General features: G+C 43.1%; 1 protein-coding gene across 1 annotated transcript; it reads left to right on the top strand.

The window, feature by feature from the left end:
• Positions 1–15,194, top strand: LOC311142451 (out at first protein homolog; the record flags this gene model as incomplete). Its single annotated transcript, XM_084178099.1, has 4 exons — positions 1–240; positions 10,015–10,149; positions 12,577–12,781; positions 14,917–15,194. 4 exons carry the CDS (start codon positions 1–3, stop codon positions 15,192–15,194), a joined length of 858 nt encoding a protein of 285 aa, XP_084034225.1.
• Positions 15,195–18,302: the final 3,108 nt, after the last annotated feature.

Genomic DNA, 18,302 nt, shown 5'->3' with positions numbered 1-18,302 from the left:
ATGAGTTTGGGAATGTATGCGAGGGAGATATCGGCAGTGGCAGCAGTTCTGATTTCTCTACTAGTGGTAAATCTTTTTGGGTCGCTTGGAATTAGTTCAGAATTAAAAGTACGAGTGCGTTTAAGTGATGGACAAATTGCAGAGGAGATTTTGGAAGCAGACAGTGAGAAGGATTCCATAACAGTCGAGTTCAAGCAAGGAGATGGTACTTATATTACTGTGGTATTTGATTTCAAACGGGTGAGTGAAGTCAATATTCTAAAATGTAAATATTTACAACAGTTTTGAAAAACTGTAATATGCTACATATTATGTTACTACCAATGAACAACCACACACACACCAGTACATTACTATTATATATATATCCTGGACATTCTATTATAATTGCCTATCCATTTTCTATAGACCTATATCTATTTATATATATATGCTGCTGTATTGCATACAGTATGTATAAAGATATATTTTCATAATAAATAGCTAAGAAAAACAGTCCTCTTGGACAGACTTGAAATTCTATCCTAATTGTTATTGTCTGTGAACATAGGCACATTTCTTTTTTTAGGATTGACCATTATTACAATAAATCAATCAAATGTATTTTATAAAGCCCTTTTTACAATAGCAATTGTCACAAAGTGCTATACTGATACCCAACCTAAAACCCCAAAGAGCAAGCAATGCAGATCTACACGCACAGTGGCTAGGAAAAACTCCCTAGAAAGGCAGGAACCTACAAAAAAACCTAGAGAGGAACCAGGCTCTGAGGGATGGCCAGTCCTCTTCTGGCTGTGCCAGGTGGAGATTATAAGAGTAAGGCCATTTAGGCCAGATCGTTCTTCAAGACGTTTCAACATTCATAGATGACCAGCAGGATCGAATAATAACCACAGTGGTTATAGAGGGTGCAACAGTTTAACACCTTAGGAGTAAATATCAGTTGGCTTTTCATAGCCGAGCATTCAGAGGTCAAGACAGCAGGTCAGAGAGAGAGAGAAAGTCGAAATAGCATGTCCATGACAAAGTACCACGTCCGGGGAAAAAGGTCAGTGTTCCATAACCGACAGACAGGAGTAATCAGGCCAGAAACAGCAGGTCCGGAACAAGGTAGTTTCATAGCCGCACAGAAGACAGCAGAACTGGATCGGCGGCACAACTGGGTGGACTAGGGACAGGGACAGCCAGGAGTCGTCAGGCCAGGTAGCGCTGAGGCATGGTCCTAGGGGTCAGGTCCTCCGGGAGGGGAGACAGAGAGACAGAGAGAGAGACACCCAGGAGCATTCAAGGGAGCATGCCTAAGATCACACAGGACACCAGATAGGACAGGGGAATTTGAGATCACACATTGCACCAGATAGGACAGACTGACCCTAGCCCCCTGGCACATAGGCTATTGCAGCATAGATACTGGGGACTACATGTGTTTTTCAACAAGGATAAGTGGTGAACTAGCCCTGATTGAGCAGGCATTTGATATTACCCTGGCTAAGGAACTTCCTACAATGGCCCAGGATATCCTGACATTACACACATTTAAAATCGTATAGACATGAAGAGCAATCAATAAGTCATAAAACTGTTGTCCCCCATTGGCTTTACTCAGACTGTTGGAAAACTTTCTTAAAGTCCCAGTGGGCTTATCTGGTTACAGTTAACAGGCACACGCTGCAGGGGGGCAGCACATATCTTCTTCTGTCTGGATCAAGTCAATTTAGACAGCAGCCCTCCCTCTCTCCATGCATGTGCTTCAGATCTACTCCTGTCAGCATGACGCAGATTTATGGAAAGTTGGAATCGGTCTGATGGCCAGCTGCCAGACTGTAGTTACTGTACAGACAGGCGAGCCAGTTCATCTTGTAGAGGAAACTGTTGAAAAGGTGCAATGCATAAAAGGAAGGGGTTATTTGTCTTCCTATGGTGTGTAGTGGGGGTGAAGAAAGGGGAACGAGTCTAACTAGAAAATAACATCATTATTATCCAAGAAGTAACTGTGCTGTGCAAGCTTCAGAGAATCCAACATTTACCAATTGTTGAAAATTACAGATTAATTGTGGGATTCTTTTTCAAGTCCTATTTGCATCTTTGTTGTTTGTTTCTGGTTCCTCCCCTATGTCTGCGTATAAACAGGTGATTAACATTTTTGGGCAACCGAAAATACTCCTGCCTTTCAGACTTTAATGTCAATACCATGACATTTCAAGACATATTTATTTTTTCACTGGACAGTGAACATTCTGTGTCCAGTTGTTTGAGGCCTGCCCAACTGGAGTGATGTTAAAGGTGCCCAAAGACGTTACAGGATTGTAGACAGTTGCATACTACCGTAATGGTGATCATGTGGCCCACAAGTTGCATCCACCTCAGCTATTGATCACTATTATGGCATGGCCTTAAGAAACCGATGTTTTTAAAACAGAAAAATATCCATCTGCCTCAACCCTAGTTGAGAAATGTCAATCTCCCCCATACACCATCCTCTCCTGTTGAATTAATCTCAGTTAAACCATCGGTGCGATCCCAAGCCATCTGTTAGGTTGTGATGCAATTGGGATAAGAGGAAGGGAAATGGTCACCTCTAAGTTCATCCCTATGGGAGCTGCAGTGTGGCCTGTCATCAGAGGCTCTGTGGTGCATTTCTTCTGTCTGTCATTGAGTGGTATTTACCATGCCAACCCCCGTGAAGAACCAGGGTGGCAGAACCCATGCAGGTCATATCAGATTGTATGCACGATGAGTCAACTATGCATCCCGCACCCTCACCTCAAGCTATTGGCTGCTACATGAAAGCTTGTTAGGTTGGGTTGCAGTTTACTGTAGGCTATCTTTCTACAGCATCCAGTGCAGTACAGTTAATGGTAAAATACAATAATTTTAAAAAGTAACATTTTACATTGTTTTTTGTTGATGATGATTTGATCGTGTTGGTGTTCAGTTAATGCTTTAGTCAATGTATGTAATAGGGTACTTTGTTCATAGATTTCTGCAAAGAAATTGGATGCTTTGGTTCATAAGCTGTGGTGGTATCCTCAACGTGCGCACTAAATCACCATTTAGATAGCTTTGTTTCTGAATCCTCTGCCGGTGTAAATCCCTCCTATTTGGCCGGTCAATCCCCACATCATGTCACACTTTAGCTATCCTTGGACTAGTGGTCATGCTAGTCAGTAGACAGTCACTTGTGTCCCATTGAGAAGTTAGGTAGCCTGGAGCTCAACCATAAGAAACCTGCCTGGAGTCGAGTGGCACACATGCCCCTCCAGGAATGCTCCCATCCCCTCCCCCACTCTGCGTACCCCATACATCTGCTTCTCTGGATGTTCTGCCGTCACAGTGGGGGAAACAAGAGTCCCCCCCCTCCTCCTTCTTCTTGTCTTTTTTAACTCAACTACTCCACAGTTTCCCTGACCTCATTATCTGCATCTCCACCTTAAGGACCAACCGGAGTGTTGTTTGAGTCATGGTACATGGTTGACTCAGAGGGAAGTCAACCCAATGGGCCTGGTAAATGAAGAGAAGAGAAGAAAAGGACTTGTTCCTTGTTCAGATAGCCTAGTCTTCCTTTTGTCTGCTCAGTCGACTGGGATGTTTGCCTCGGCTTTGAGTTCTACTGGGGTTTTTAACAGTTGGGATAGCCATTGAGATGGAAATAAAGTCAGAGGAGCGTTGGGACGGATGAGGGTACTAGGGTAGGATTCAGGTCTCATGTTCCCAGTGAAGGTCAGGGCAGGTCAGGTCAGTCCTCATAACAGACATGACACTTTATATAATAGTTAGTTATGGGTTATCCTTATGCCACACGCAAAGTGGAGTTTTGGCAGCACTTTTACATGAAGGTGCCCTTACACCACACTTTTGTGACGTTTGTTGCTGAAATGGATTCAGCTGAGAACAATAGCAATGCAAAGTTTGATCTTAGTGGATACTTTCACGTAAGTAACAAGCATTGTAACAACCAGATTTTCATAACATGCACATTTTCACGGGACAAATACATGACTGCAATTACTGTCTTGTGTTTATAGAGCATTCAACTGTGTGTAAATCTTTTTGTGGTTAGTTTTGCTTGTAATATTACAAACATTTGTATATTATACATTAATTTACACATTTGAATATAGTAATTGTATATTCAAGGGGCAACGGTATTCAGTAGCGAAATAATATAAAGCCGTTATGTGTTCGCTGATTGGGTGAAAATGGTGCATCAATGTTCTCCACCTTTGACTCTATCGAAGCTAGCAAGATAGCTAACCACCGAAGCTTTCTAGGTAACAAGCTAGCCAAAACTAGCTAGCGTCAGTGGCGGCTCCTGAAAAAATTCTCAGGGGGGGCAATTTTTCTGATGATTTAGGTGACCTACACACATTTTAAAAAAGATATGTCCAGCAACAACATGAAGACAGGGGCAGCATATAAGTCAATACCAGAAGCATTTATTGACTGATCTCAAAAGTGTTGGCTTACCAGGGTTGGTGGAGCCCTCAGTTTCATCTTTGCCTCGCAAAGCTAACTCAAACACTCCGCAAAACTTCACACACTGGATTAGCCGGCTGAGGATGTGGCGGTTCTTGCTAATGTCGTAGTAAATATATTTGTTATAGTGAATATGGAATATGATATGTTGAGTAAAATGTTGTGCTAAGATCTATTTAGGTCAGGAGCTGGTTATAAGTTCTGTTCCTATCCAATAACAATGGACAAAAGGGTCCTATCTTGTCAGCCTTGTCAGCAGGTGGCCAAGGACAACACCCACGCCATAGGCCTCTCAGTTCTTCCAACTCACGAGTTCTTGCTCTGAGGACACACACACACACAAACACACACACACACACATCATCACTGTTAAACACACACACACACACACACACATCATCACTGTTAAACACACACACACACACACACAAAAATCCCCTCTCTTAGGCTGAACATTTGAAGACAGAGAACCCGACTCAGAGCCAATGCAACAGTGACAGTAGCCTGCAGGGGACCTCGCCCAACTCATCAGGACCAACCAGAAGATCAGAACTACTAGATTGAACCTACTTCATTTATTGCATAAAATGTCTGCACACAATGTTTCGGGGCTCTCTTCAGATAATAATAATAATAATAATAATAATAATATGCCATTTAGCAGACGCTTTTATCCAAAGCGACTTACAGTCATGCGTGCATACATTTTTGTGTATGGGTGGTCCCGGGGATCGAACCCACTACCTTGGCGTTACAAGCACCATGCTCTACCAGCTGAGCTACAGAAAGTGGATACTCATGGATGCGCATTGCAATTGTAAAATGTCAACACAATTGGAGACACCACGTCATTTTTGGAGACATGTTATTGACAGTAAACTATTGTAGATGCGACTGCTAACTAAATAAAACATTTTAGCTGGCTAGCTAATCATCTTAGCTAAATGTGGGGCAAACAATTCAGTTATTTACCGTTAATTTGAGGGATTGGGGTGAAAGAAATCGAGTTACATAGTGATACTTTACGATATACTGTATTGACAATATCGCAATATTTTAGCGCTAGTTGGCTGTACCTGCACCAAAACACCATTATTGTTCCTTCATAGCTTGTTCTCAATCTTTTCACATTGGGAGCAAATTTGTTTTCAGCACTTTTATTTCCATGACTGATCAAAACTCGTTCTCATGGCTTTCTGATCCCTCTGCAACAGACATATGGTGCGCAATAAAATCACAGTATCGAATCGCAATACGTATAGAATCATGAGACTCGCAATGCTGATGCATATATCTTATCGTGAGGTTCCTGGCAATTCCCAGCCCAAGTTCATTTGCCACAACAAATCTCTTCGCTAGCAAACGCGATGTCTTCTCCAAAACGGCAATGTGTCTCCAGCAATGTTTACTTTTTTGACGTTCTATGGCATCTCCACTTTCCAAGCATATATGACCACATGTAATATTTTGGTAAGTGATGCAAATAGTGAACTATGTAGGGCCAGGATGTAAAATATATGTAGCTGCAGCAATTTCTCTTATCTGATATGGTAAGTAATGGGGCTTAATTTATAGCTCCCTAAGAGTTTGACGAACGGGTCCGTGAACGCGATTCCAGATATATTTACCTCTGAATAAACTGCCTTTATTACACCATATCCACATCCAGTAAACTTGTGATTATCAACACTAACCTCATCGTTGTGGCGGCGGACAGCTAGCCTGTATCCCTCGTCATCCAGTTGAGTGAGTGGCAATGTCTTTTTTCGTTCGTACCAATTTTTGGAAAATCCTCGGGTGTAGGACTTTCCGCCTTTAGTAGAAACCTGTTGAATTATTAAATTTGGTCTGGGAGGTCCTAATTGTTTCGTTGCCAATTTATCTTCATTTGTTCGCCGTCGCCGACAAAAAGGAACTTCTTTCAAACAATCCACTCTTTTCTCAGTTACGTTCATGGTTACGTAACGTATGACGAAAGCGCGTAAGTGCAAGCCCACAGACACCCATTGAGATTGTATTGAAGGCTCTGAAATTTGAAAAAAATAGATTTTATATGGGAGTCTATTACAGACTTCTGGGCGATTTTCAACCTGACTGAAATCGCCCCAAAAGGGGGGGGAGCCATTTGAAGCACGACTTTAGCCTGATTCGACATTTAGTGGCAGTGTGGCACTGTGGCAGATCAGACGTATAGATTACAACACTGATAACTACTGTTGCCGTGATATAATTGATTAGAAAAAAAATCCCTTCCTTTTCCCGTTTGGCAGTGCGTCGCCCATATCGCCCTATTGAACAGGCCGCCCCTGGCTAGCGTTATATTTCTCTACCTAGATACAATGCTAGTTAGTTTGGCAGCTAGCTAGCTAGCTTTGTTAGTTAGTATACTAATATAATATATTGTATTTCAGGGGTACTCAACTACTATTTGAGAATGTCCGGTACTCAACTACTATTTGAGAATGTCTGGTCACACACATTTTCTGGGTGGCAAAGGTCCAAATTGATATTGTAATTTATCGGTGTAATAACAAACCCGCACCTCGCAACCCATGCGACCCCAAATGTTTCTAATTGCTCACACCCCTCTCTGGTTGGCGGAGATAACATTTTGCTGTTTTAAAGCTCATTTCCTGCAATTCTACACATTTTGCCATGTCTAATGTGTTTTCATATAATGCCTGAGTGACACAACAAAATCAATAGGGGCCCCTTGGGGATCGAGGCCCCTGGGCACTTAATCCAGCCATGATAACGACAAGATTTAGATAGCTAGATAGCTAGTTAGCCTAACTTATCTAACATGGGCTCATAGTTGATCATCTGGACATTTCTGACTATAAATAGCTCCACGTCTGTCAGTGAATGACATAACAAGAGGGAAAACTGCCCATGCACTACCAAATGTCGAAATTGCACCTTGTGCATTCTATTATTCTACTATAAGTCTCAACAGCAGTAAATTGAAAGCATGACTGAGTTCCAAAAAAATCTGTGTTGAGAACTGCAGTACGTATTGACCCCGTTCTGGGTTCAGATCCGTACTGCGGTCTGCTAGTTGAGTATGGCGCATTTATTGTATCACTATATGTGAATGTATACAGTATCCGGTTTGAATTTAAAATCAAATCAAATCAAATTTTATTGGCCACATGCGCCGAATACAACAGGTGCAGACATTACAGTGAAATGCTTACTTACAGCCCTTAACCAACAGTGCATTTATTTTAAACATATTTTTAAAAATAAAACAACAACAAAAAAAGTGTTGAGAAAGTCCGGGTAGCCATGATTAGCTGTTCAGGAGTCTTATGGCTTGGGGGTAGAAGCTGTTGAGAAGTCTTTTGGACCTAGACTTGGCACTCCGGTACCGCTTGCCGTGTGGTAGCAGAGAGAACAGTCTATGACTAGGGTGGCTGGAGTCTTTGACAATTTTGAGGGCCTTCCTCTGACACCACCTGGTATAGAGGTCCTGGATGGCAGGAAGCTTGGCCCCAGTGATGTACTGGGCCGTACGCACTACCCTCTGTAGTGCCTTGCGGTCGGAGGCCAAGCAGTTGCCATACCAGGCGGTGATGCAACCAGTCAGGATGCTCTCGATGGTGCAGCTGTATAATTTTTTGAGGATCTGAGGACCCATGCCAAATCTTTTCAGTCTCCTGAGGGGGAATAGGCTTTGTCGTGCCCTCTTCACGACTGTCTTGGTGTGTTTGGACCATGATAGTTCGTTGGTGATGTGGACACCAAGGAACTTGAAGCTCTCAACCTGTTCCACTACAGCCCCGTCGATGAGAATGGGGGCGTGCTCAGTCCTCTTTTTTTTCTGTAGTCCACAATCATCTCCTTTGTCTTGGTCACGTTGAGGGAGAGGTTGTTGTCCTGGCACCACACGGCCAGGTCTCTGACCTCCTCCCTATAGGCTGTCTCATCGTTGTCGGTGATCAGGCCTACCACTGTTGTGTCGTCGGCAAACTTAATGATGGTGTTGGAGTCGTGCCTGGCCATGCAGTCATGGGTGAACAGGGAGTACAGGAGGGGACTGAGCACGCACCCCTGAGGGGCCCCCGTGTTGAGGATCAGTGTGGCAGATGTGTTGTTACCTATCCTTACCACCTGGGGGCGGCCCGTCAGGAAGTCCAGGATCCAGTTGCAGAGGGAGGTGTTTAGTCCCAGGATCCTTAGCTTAGTGATGAGCTTTGAGGGCACTATGGTGTTGAACACTGAGCTGTAGTCAATGAATAGCATTCTCACGTAGGTGTTCCTCTTGTCCAGGTGGGAAAGGGCAGTGTGGAGTGCAATAGAGATTGCATCATCTGTGGATCTGTTGGGGCGGTATGCAAATTGGAGTGGGTCTAGGGTTTCTGGGATAATGCTGTTGATGTGAGCCATGACCAGCCTTTCAAAGCACTTCATGGCTACAGACGTCAGTGCTACGGGTCGGTAGTCATTTAGGCAGGTTATCTTAGAGTCCTTGGGCACGGGGACTATGGTGGTCTGCTTGAAACATGTTGGTATTACAGACTCTATCAGGGACATGTTGAAAATGTCAGTGAAGACACTTGCCAGTTGGTCAGCACATGCTCGGAGTACACGTCCTGGTAATCCGTCTGGCCCTGCGGCCTTGTGAATGTTGACCTTTTTAAAAGTCTTACTCACATCGGCTACAGAGAGCGTGATCACATAGTCATCCGGAACAGCTGGTGCTCTCATGCATGCTTCAGTGTTGCTTGCCTCGAAGCGAGCATAGAAGTGGTTTAGCTCGTCTGGTATGCTTGTGTCACTGGGCAGCTCGCGGCTGTGCTTCCCTTTGTAGTCTGTAATAGTTTTCAAGCCCTGCCACATCCGACGAGCGTCAGAGCCAGTGTAGTACGATTCAATCTTAGTCCTGTATTGACTCTTTGCCTGTTTGATGGTTCGTCGGAGGGCATAGCGGGATTTCTTATAAGCGTCCGGGTTAGAGTCCTGCTCCTTGAAAGCGGCAGCTCTACCCTTTAGCTCAGTGCGGATGTTTCCTGTAATCCATGGCTTCTGGTTGGGGTATGTACGTACGGTCACTGTGGGGACGACATCATCGATGCACTTATTGATGAAGCCAGTGACTGATGTGGTGTACTCCTCAATGCTATCTGAAGAGTCCCGGAACATGTTCCAGTCTGTGCTAGCAAAACAGTCCTGTAGCTTAGCATCTGCGTCATCTGACCACTTTTTTATTAACCGAGTCACTGGTGCTTCCTGCTTTAGTTTTTGCTTATAAGCAGGAATCAGGAGGATAGAGTTATGGTCAGATTTGCCAAATGGAGGGCGAGGGAGAGCTTTGTATGCGTCTCTGTGTGTGGAGTAAAGGTGGTCTAGAGTTTTTTTTCCTCTGGTTGCACATTTAACATGCTGGTAGAAATGAGGTAGAACGGATTTAAGTTTCCCTGCATTAAAGTCCCCGGCCACTAGGAGCGCTGCATCTGGATGAGCATTTTCCTGTTGATGAGCGTTTTCCTGTTGATTTATGGCCTTCATATTTATCTCATCTCTCTTTTTTGTCAGGATGTGAGGATCATACGAGCTCTGATCCTGGGGGAGCCGGAGCGAGGACAGAACCAATACCAGGTGCTGTGCTTCATCTCACGGCTCAATCAACACGAGATCATCCCCACTGAGTCCATGGCCCGTCTCAGACAGGTGAGCTGCTGTAACAAACCATCACCTTCCCTCATAATCTAGGCCATCATTCCCATATAGGGTATAGGGAGATGTAACAAGGGACAGGTTTTGGATGTGGAGGAACAGTACCAATGGTATTATTATAAGAGACATTGTGTCACAATAAACATGTTATACAGATGTCGGATCTTAACTTGATCACTGTTTTGTCGCAGATAGTTTTCCTGCTGCATCAGGAAATTTGAATGAGCCTCGTGAGTCTTGGGGATCAGGGCTTGCTTTCAAAATAATGTTCTCTCTCGATCGCTCAAATGCTAGGCCTAGGTCCTATTACTGCAACATTCAAATGTACAAAATTGTATCTGAAATGCAGCCATACACATCAACAACCATCGTTTTATGTAGCTTAATAACATAAGATCGATATTGGTCAACACTAGGCTACGACATACAAGTGTCCAGTGTATCCTAAGGTCAACATTTTGTTCAATTGTGGTCTGGGGTGGTCTAGTGGTTAGGGCCGCTGCCTTCAGAGCGCACATATAGGCCTACCGTATCAGCATTGATTTGATTCCGGCCCGCGCCCTTCTGGCACAAATAACTAATTTGCCCCGATTGACTTGATTTAGTTACACATTTCAAATATCTTGATAAGTGTCACGACTTCCTCCGAAGCTACCTCCTCTCCTTGTTTGGGCAGGCTTCGGCGTTCGTCGTCACCGGCCTTCTAGCCACTGCCGCTCCTCATCTCATCATTCCATTTGTTTTGTCTTGTTTTTACACACACCTGGTTCATATCCCCTCATCAGTCCCTGTATAAGTATTCCCTCTGCCCCCCATGTCTTTGTGTGTGATTGTGGAGGTGTCGATAGCTCGGTGGAGCTTTATGTACTTATCGCCGGGATATTCACCCGTGTGTTTTGTTTTCTCCAGTGCGCCATTATACCGCACTGTAGCTGTTTTACGTATTGCTGCGTACCGCTGTATTTGCACAATAAACCATTTATTCTGTGATTTACCCCTCCTGCGCCCGACTCCGTCCAAAACACCCACGACAATAAGAAATGACCACACTAGACACTTTTGAATAACATAAATAGGAAATGAATAAAATAATAACAGTAGGCTACACCAATATTAGTTCCCATTCATACAAAGTGTCGGGTAAATTACCATAGTAGATTTGCCGTGGTAAACAATGTCTGTGTTTTATAGTTAGGCTATGTATAATTTGTCAATGTAGTTCTGGTCTTTGGTGTGGATTGAAAACTTGTATAGTGCGGCTTTATTATTTCATTTCGTAAAGCTGTCAAGAGCCTATCCATAGATGATTTTGTTGAGCTGAGATACTTTTCTTTGATGTGTAAATTATCAGAGTATTAATTTTACTTCTTGAAAACATTTAAATAAATGAAATGAACTTGTGGGCCTAATGTAGGCTCAGGCTGGTCACTGGAGCCGGAGCACGCTGCTTAGACAAGCACTAAGAATACTAGGAAGAATACTGATGATGAATACTGCAGGCGAGTCGTTTGAATTATTTACCCCAAACCATAGCCCTAACATTAACCACTTGGAATTAATGCCTAAACTGTTAACCTTTGAGTTGTTTCTGTTTTAACCCTGTAACCACGCGGAATTAGCCCTGTAACCACGTGGAATTAGCCCTGTAACCACGCGGAATGTGTCAAAAATAGACATCCATGAGTCAAAGGGCAGTGGGCCGGATTCAAACCAATGCCGACTCTGACAAATGTGTGCCGGGGTCAGTGGCTGTAAACACTGGACCACATAGGCACTGAGGAATTCAATCATTTATTCTGCCTAGTGCTTGCCTTCAAAAAACCATAAAACAATTGATACAAAAAATATATATATTCCCTAACGAAAAATACTAATATGTAAATGAATTATAATCCAGATAAGAATTCATACGAGAAGTGCTGTAGCCTTCATAAGGTACAATGTAGGTACGGTGTGCATTGTATACAAACACTGCTTCCAGTTGCACCTTGGCGCCGATTCTAAATATTTCTTCAGATATTATTTTCCTCCTGCGACGAAAGGGGTCAAGTTAAGATCCGACATCTGTTGGGCTGGTTTCCCAGACACAGATTAAGCCTCGTCCTGGACTTTAAATGAAGTATCTTCATTGAGCATGCTTCTTCGTCCAGGACTACCTCTGTGTTTGGAAACCAGCCCATCATCAATTCAAATTCAATTCAATTCAATCATGTAGAAATGTAATTGTAGTAGGCAATTAAAATGTTCCTTACTGAACAATGTTATCTGACTTTTACATTTAAATTACTATATATTTTTTTACATGTACCACCAATCTGTTTTAACCGTAACACAAAAGTAGTAGAGCTTACTTCCATTGCTCAATTTATTATACTAGCACTACTAGTCCTTGTTTGAATGTCCTCACATTTTAATATGGATCTGTTCTGTGTTGGGATTCTACAGAAGAACCCACACTTGGTCCACATGGCAGAGGAGAGGCGTGGGGTGGAACACCTCCACATGGACATGGTGGTGAACGTGAGTCGTACAGGGCACCTCAACACACTCATCCACAACCTGTGTAAGGAGGCCCACGAGGGGTTTTATACCCGGACGGCCGACACCAAGCATTGGCTGGATGAAGGTAAGTTTGGCTTCCATTGAGATGCTCTGTAAGTGTTTGGGTGTTTAAAGGAACGTCTTCATTCTATCTATCCTAGCTTTCATTTCCATTGTGTTGCCTAAGGTTCCCTTTGCTTTTGGATGTACAGTGGGGGAAAAAAGTATTTAGTCAGCCACCAATTGTGCAAGTTCTCCCACTTAAAAAGATGAGAGAGGCCTGTAATTTTCATCATAGGTACACGTCAACTATGACAGACAAAAAGAGAAAAAAAATCCAGAAAATCACATTGTAGGATTTTTAATGAATTTATTTGCAAATTATGGTGGATTTGGCGAATAACAAAAGTTTCTCAATACTTTGTTATATACCCTTTGTTGGCAATGACACAGGTCAAACGTTTTCTGTAAGTCTTCACAAGGTTTTCACACACTGTTGCTGGTATTTTGGCCCATTCCTCCATACATATCTCCTCTAGAGCAGTGATGTTTTGGGGCTGTCGCTGGGCAACACGGACTTTCAACTCCCTCCAAAGATTTTCTATGGGGTTGAGATCTGGAGAATGGCTAGGCCACTCCAGGACCTTGAAATGCTTCTTACGAAGCCACTCCTTCGTTGCCCGGGCGGTGTGTTTGGGATCATTGTCATGCTGAAAGACCCAGCCACGTTTCATCTTCAATGCCCTTGCTGATGGAAGGAGGTTTTCACTCAAAATCTCACGATACATGGCCCCATTCATTCTTTCCTTTACACGGATCAGTCGTCCTGGTCCCTTTGCAGAAAAACAGCCCCAAAGCATGATGTTTCCACCCCCATGCTTCACAGTAGGTATGGTGTTCTTTGGATGCAACTCAGCATTCTTTGTCCTCCAAACACGACGAGTTGAGTTTTTACCAAAAAGTTATATTTTGGTTTCATCTGACCATATGACATTCTCCCAATCCTCTTCTGGATCATCCAAATGCACTCTAGCAAACTTCAGACGGGCCTGGACTTGTACTGGCTTAAGCAGGGGGACACGTCTGGCACTGCAGGATTTGAGTCCCTGGTGGCGTAGTGTGTTACTGATGGTAGGCTTTGTTACTTTGGTCCCAGCTCTCTGCAGGTCATTCACTAGGTCCCCCCGTGTGGTTCTGGGATTTTTGCTCACCGTTCTTGTGATCATTTTGACCCCACGGGGTGAGATCTTGCGTGGAGCCCCAGATCGAGGGAGATTATCAGTGGTCTTGTATGTCTTCCATTTCCTAATAATTGCTCCCACAGTTGATTTCTTCAAACCAAGCTGCTTACCTATTGCAGATTCAGTCTTCCCAGCCTGGTGCAGGTAGCTTAGTGGTTAAGAGCGTAGTGCCAGTAACCGAAAGGTAGCTGGTTCTAATCCCCGAGCCGACTAGGTGAAAAATCTGTCGATGTGCCCTTGAGCAAGGCACTTAACCCTAATTGCTCCTGTAAGTCGCTCTGGATAAGAGCGTCTGCTAAATGACTAAAATGTATTTGTGGTCCTCTGTAGCTCAGCTGGTAGAGCACGGCGCTTGTAACGCCAGGGTAGTGGGTTTGATCTCCGGGACCACCCATACGTAAAAATGTATGCACGCATGACTGTAAGTCGCTTTGGATAAAAGCGTCTGCTAAATGGCATATTATTATTATTATTACAATTTTGTTTCTGGTGTCCTTTGACAGCTCTTTGGTCTTGGCCATAGTGGAGTTTGGAGTGTGACTGTTTGAGGTTGTGGACAGGTGTCTTTTATACTGATAACAAGTTCAAACAGGTGCCATTAATACAGGTAACGAGTGGAGGACAGAGGAGCCTCTTAAAGAAGAAGTTACAGGTCTGTGAGAGCCAGAAATCTTGCTTGTTTGTAGGTGACCAAATACTTATTTTCCACCATAATTTGCAAATAAATTCATAAAAAATCCTACAATGTGATTTTCTGGATTTTTTTCTCTCTCTTTTTGTCTGTCATAGTTGACGTGTACCTATGATGAAAATTACAGGCCTCCCTCATCTTTTTAAGTGGGAGAACTTGCACAATTGGTGGCTGACTAAATACTTTTTTCCCCCACTGTATGTCTGCACAGCCATAGAGTTCATTGCCATACAGTTCAATAGAAATTCCTTGATCGAAAGTCACAATTTAAAATCTCTCTCTCTCCAGGAATAGAGGCCATTGAATTTGAGCCCCTGCCCCAGACAGCGGACGCCGCTGGTCTGCAGCGATGCCCCTCCACTCTGGATATGTGGCAGCCCTGCATCTGCAGCTATTTCCTGCGTCTGGAGTGGCTCCCCTGCATGCTCAAATACTGCCGCAGCCGCCTGGCCGTGGCTGGAAGGGCCAACCCCTATAAGTGTGGCATCAGGAGCTGCAGCAAGGGCTACCGCTTCGACTACTACGTCCCCCATAGACAGCTCTGCCCATGGGACGAGGAGACCTAAAGCAGCCTGTTTCGCTCCTGGTTCTTTCCTAGAAGACGTTTAGCCTACAGTGCACGTCTAGAGTGAGCAGGGGATTTATATATGTGGCCTTGGAGTGAAGTAACAGACCTGCCTAGTGCCTAAATATATAAGTCTAACTGTGGTGTTAGACATGTTTCGTTTACATAATTTCTTGTTTTGGGTTCAACCAGACAGTAGCGCATGTACTGTAACAGTACATCTAGACAGGAGCCTAACGGGAACAAAGAAAGTAGGGTTGGGCAATTTTATGATATTATTGTATACCCATGACGTGATTCTTGAATAGTTTACCATGAGATTTAACAAGGAGAACTCAACAATATGAGATTTTAAATCGCCCAACCTAGAAGAAAGTGCCCATGCTAACATGGATTAATGTTTTGACCAAAGATGGTGGATAAATGAAGATGTCTTATTGAGGCAGTTTACCATTGGAAAAAATTGTCACGGTTCCTGTCTGTGTAAGTGTGTGTTCCCTCTTTCACATGAGCATGCTTTCCCGTGTGAAACCAATGGCTCTGGTCTACTTATTGTCCCCTCCCTGCTCTCCCGACACAGATTTTTTTTACATTTACATTTTAGACATTTAGTAGACGCTCTTATCCAGAGCGACTTACAGTTAGTGAGTGCATACATTTTCATACTGGCCCCCCGTGGGAAACGAACCCACAACCCTGGCGTTGCAAGCGCCATGCTCTACCAACTGAGCTACAGGGGACCTTTTTGCCAGTGAGACGTCTCGCTTCTGGGGCACCTCCTCCGCAGGGCAGCGGCAATAAGTAGAGTAGCCCCGCCCGACCCGAAGAAATGAGGGAGTGGGGTGTCACGCTTTCTGATGCAGTTTTTATTTACTTAATGCAAAATAAAATACTTTGTGATATTCTGTTAGAAAACTAGGATATTGAAACAGTCCAGTGTGGCTGGAAGGATTTTGCCATTGCTGTCAAATGCATCAGCATGTAGCCTGATCTCTGCCTTGTGTAACTTCAAATGCAGAAACTGACTTAAGTCAGGTTTATACTATAGGTATAACGAATAAAGTTGAGTTTATAGATTAACTGTGAGTATTACTCTCTCATATTCATGGTGGTATGAGATATTCATCAGGCAGCTTACATGTGGGAACCTTTCGCTTCCAGTTATTTTGAAGCCTTTTTTATCCCTCTGTGATCAACAATATTTTCTCAGGTTTACCAGCTTGTTGTGATAGACTGAAGAAAGAAACTAGTGGACTGAACTTCCTGTTGTCCTTATTGTGCCCTTGTATGTCCAAAGTGCCAGTGATTAAGCTTGTACTGGAGATTGCTGTTCTGCATGTCATTGTTACATTAATCTAATTGCTCATATAAATTATAGCCCATCTATCGCTCTGAGGGAGATTTTACAAACAAGTTACCTAATGCATACACACAGCAACAAAACACAAACTTTTATTTTTGAAATATGTAAACCATTGGTTGATGGTAAGTGCCTTAACCTTTCACTGTGTTATTTGATTTTAAAGTAATTCTATGGTTTAAAATGTTTTATGTAAAAGAAATGTGCAGCTCACAGATGTTTTCTAAAAGTGTGTCTAACTTTGACAAATTAAAATCCTAACTTGTCTTCATACTAATGCTTCTTCCATTGGGTATCATATTGCAAAGCTCAGTAGATTTGTGTGTATATAAACATCATAATGCGCCATCTAAAACCATGCTTTGAAAAACACTCCCCGTCTTCCAACTTCTCTTCATCCACCTAACCAACCTACAAGTAACTGCCAAAATAAAGGAAACATTTGAGTAACACAAAGTATATTGAAAGCAGGTGCTTCCACACAGGTGGGGTTCCTGAGTTAATTAAGCAATTAAAACATCACATCATGCTTAGGGTCATGTATAAAAATACCATTGCTAGAAGAAGTGATCTCAGTGACTTTAAAAGAGTAGTCTAATGTGTGAACACATGGTAGATTCTGGAGCGGCGTCTGAGACCTAGTGTTTTCTACTGCCATCAACAAAACACCAAATGATGGAATTCCTCTTGGAAGAATGGTGTCGCATCCCTCCAATAAAGTTCCAGACACCAGAATCTATGCCAAGGCGCATTGAAGCTGTTCCGGCGGCTCATGGTGGCCCAACGCCCTATTGAGACACTTTATGTTGTTTTTTCCTTTATTTTGGCAGTTACCTGTATGTACCATCCATATAATGCACAAATATCCATTGTGGAGTTTGACTGCCCTCTGGTGACGACTGGACTGAAGGTTGCCTGACAAAATACATTTCGAGAGTTAACTGCTTTATAATAGCTTTAGCCTGTAGCTCAGTCAAACTTTAAAAAATAAATAAACTATGCTGTTAAACTGCCTTAAACAAACATTTCATATCTAGCGGTCTTGATTAAAAGCACCATCGACCAGATTTGCCTACAACCACATTTTGTGGTCCACATATAGGGAAAAACTAATTCTGATTGGCTGGGCCTGGCTCCCCAGTGGGTGGGCCTGGCTCCCAAGTGGGTGGGCCTATGCACTCCCAGGCCCACCCATGGCTGCGCGCCTGCCCAGTCATGTGATATCCATAGATTAGGACCTAATGAATTTATTTCAATAGATTTATTTCCTTATATGAACTGTAACCCAGTAAAACCGTTGAAATTGTTGCATGTTGCGTTTATATTTTTGTTCAGTATAGATAAATCACCCTTAGTCTGTTCATGAGGATGTTCAAATCAGCTGTGCGGGTGAATTTGGCACGTATTGATGGTTTAACGAGACATCAACTGGTGATAATCTAGTGCCATCGATGGTTGCAATATGCCCCTTGTTATTTGATTATATTACAATAGGCTACATTCTGGCTATTTGAAGAATCTCAAATATAAAATACATTTTGATTTGTTTAACACTTTTTTGGTTACTACATGATTCCATATGTGTTATTTCATAGTTTTGATGTCTTCACTATTATTCTACAATGTAGAAAATAGTAAAAATAAAGGAAAACCCTGGAATGAGTAGGTGTGTCCAAACTTTTGACTGGTACTGTAGTTCTGGTCTTTGGTGTGGATCGAAAGCTTGTATTGTGTGGCTTTAATATTTCA

Source organism: Coregonus lavaretus (assembly GCF_964263955.1).
Source record: "Coregonus lavaretus genome assembly, chromosome: 15".
Taxonomy (NCBI): Eukaryota; Metazoa; Chordata; class Actinopteri; order Salmoniformes; family Salmonidae; genus Coregonus; species Coregonus lavaretus.
This window is presented reverse-complemented; position numbering and strand designations above follow the sequence as displayed.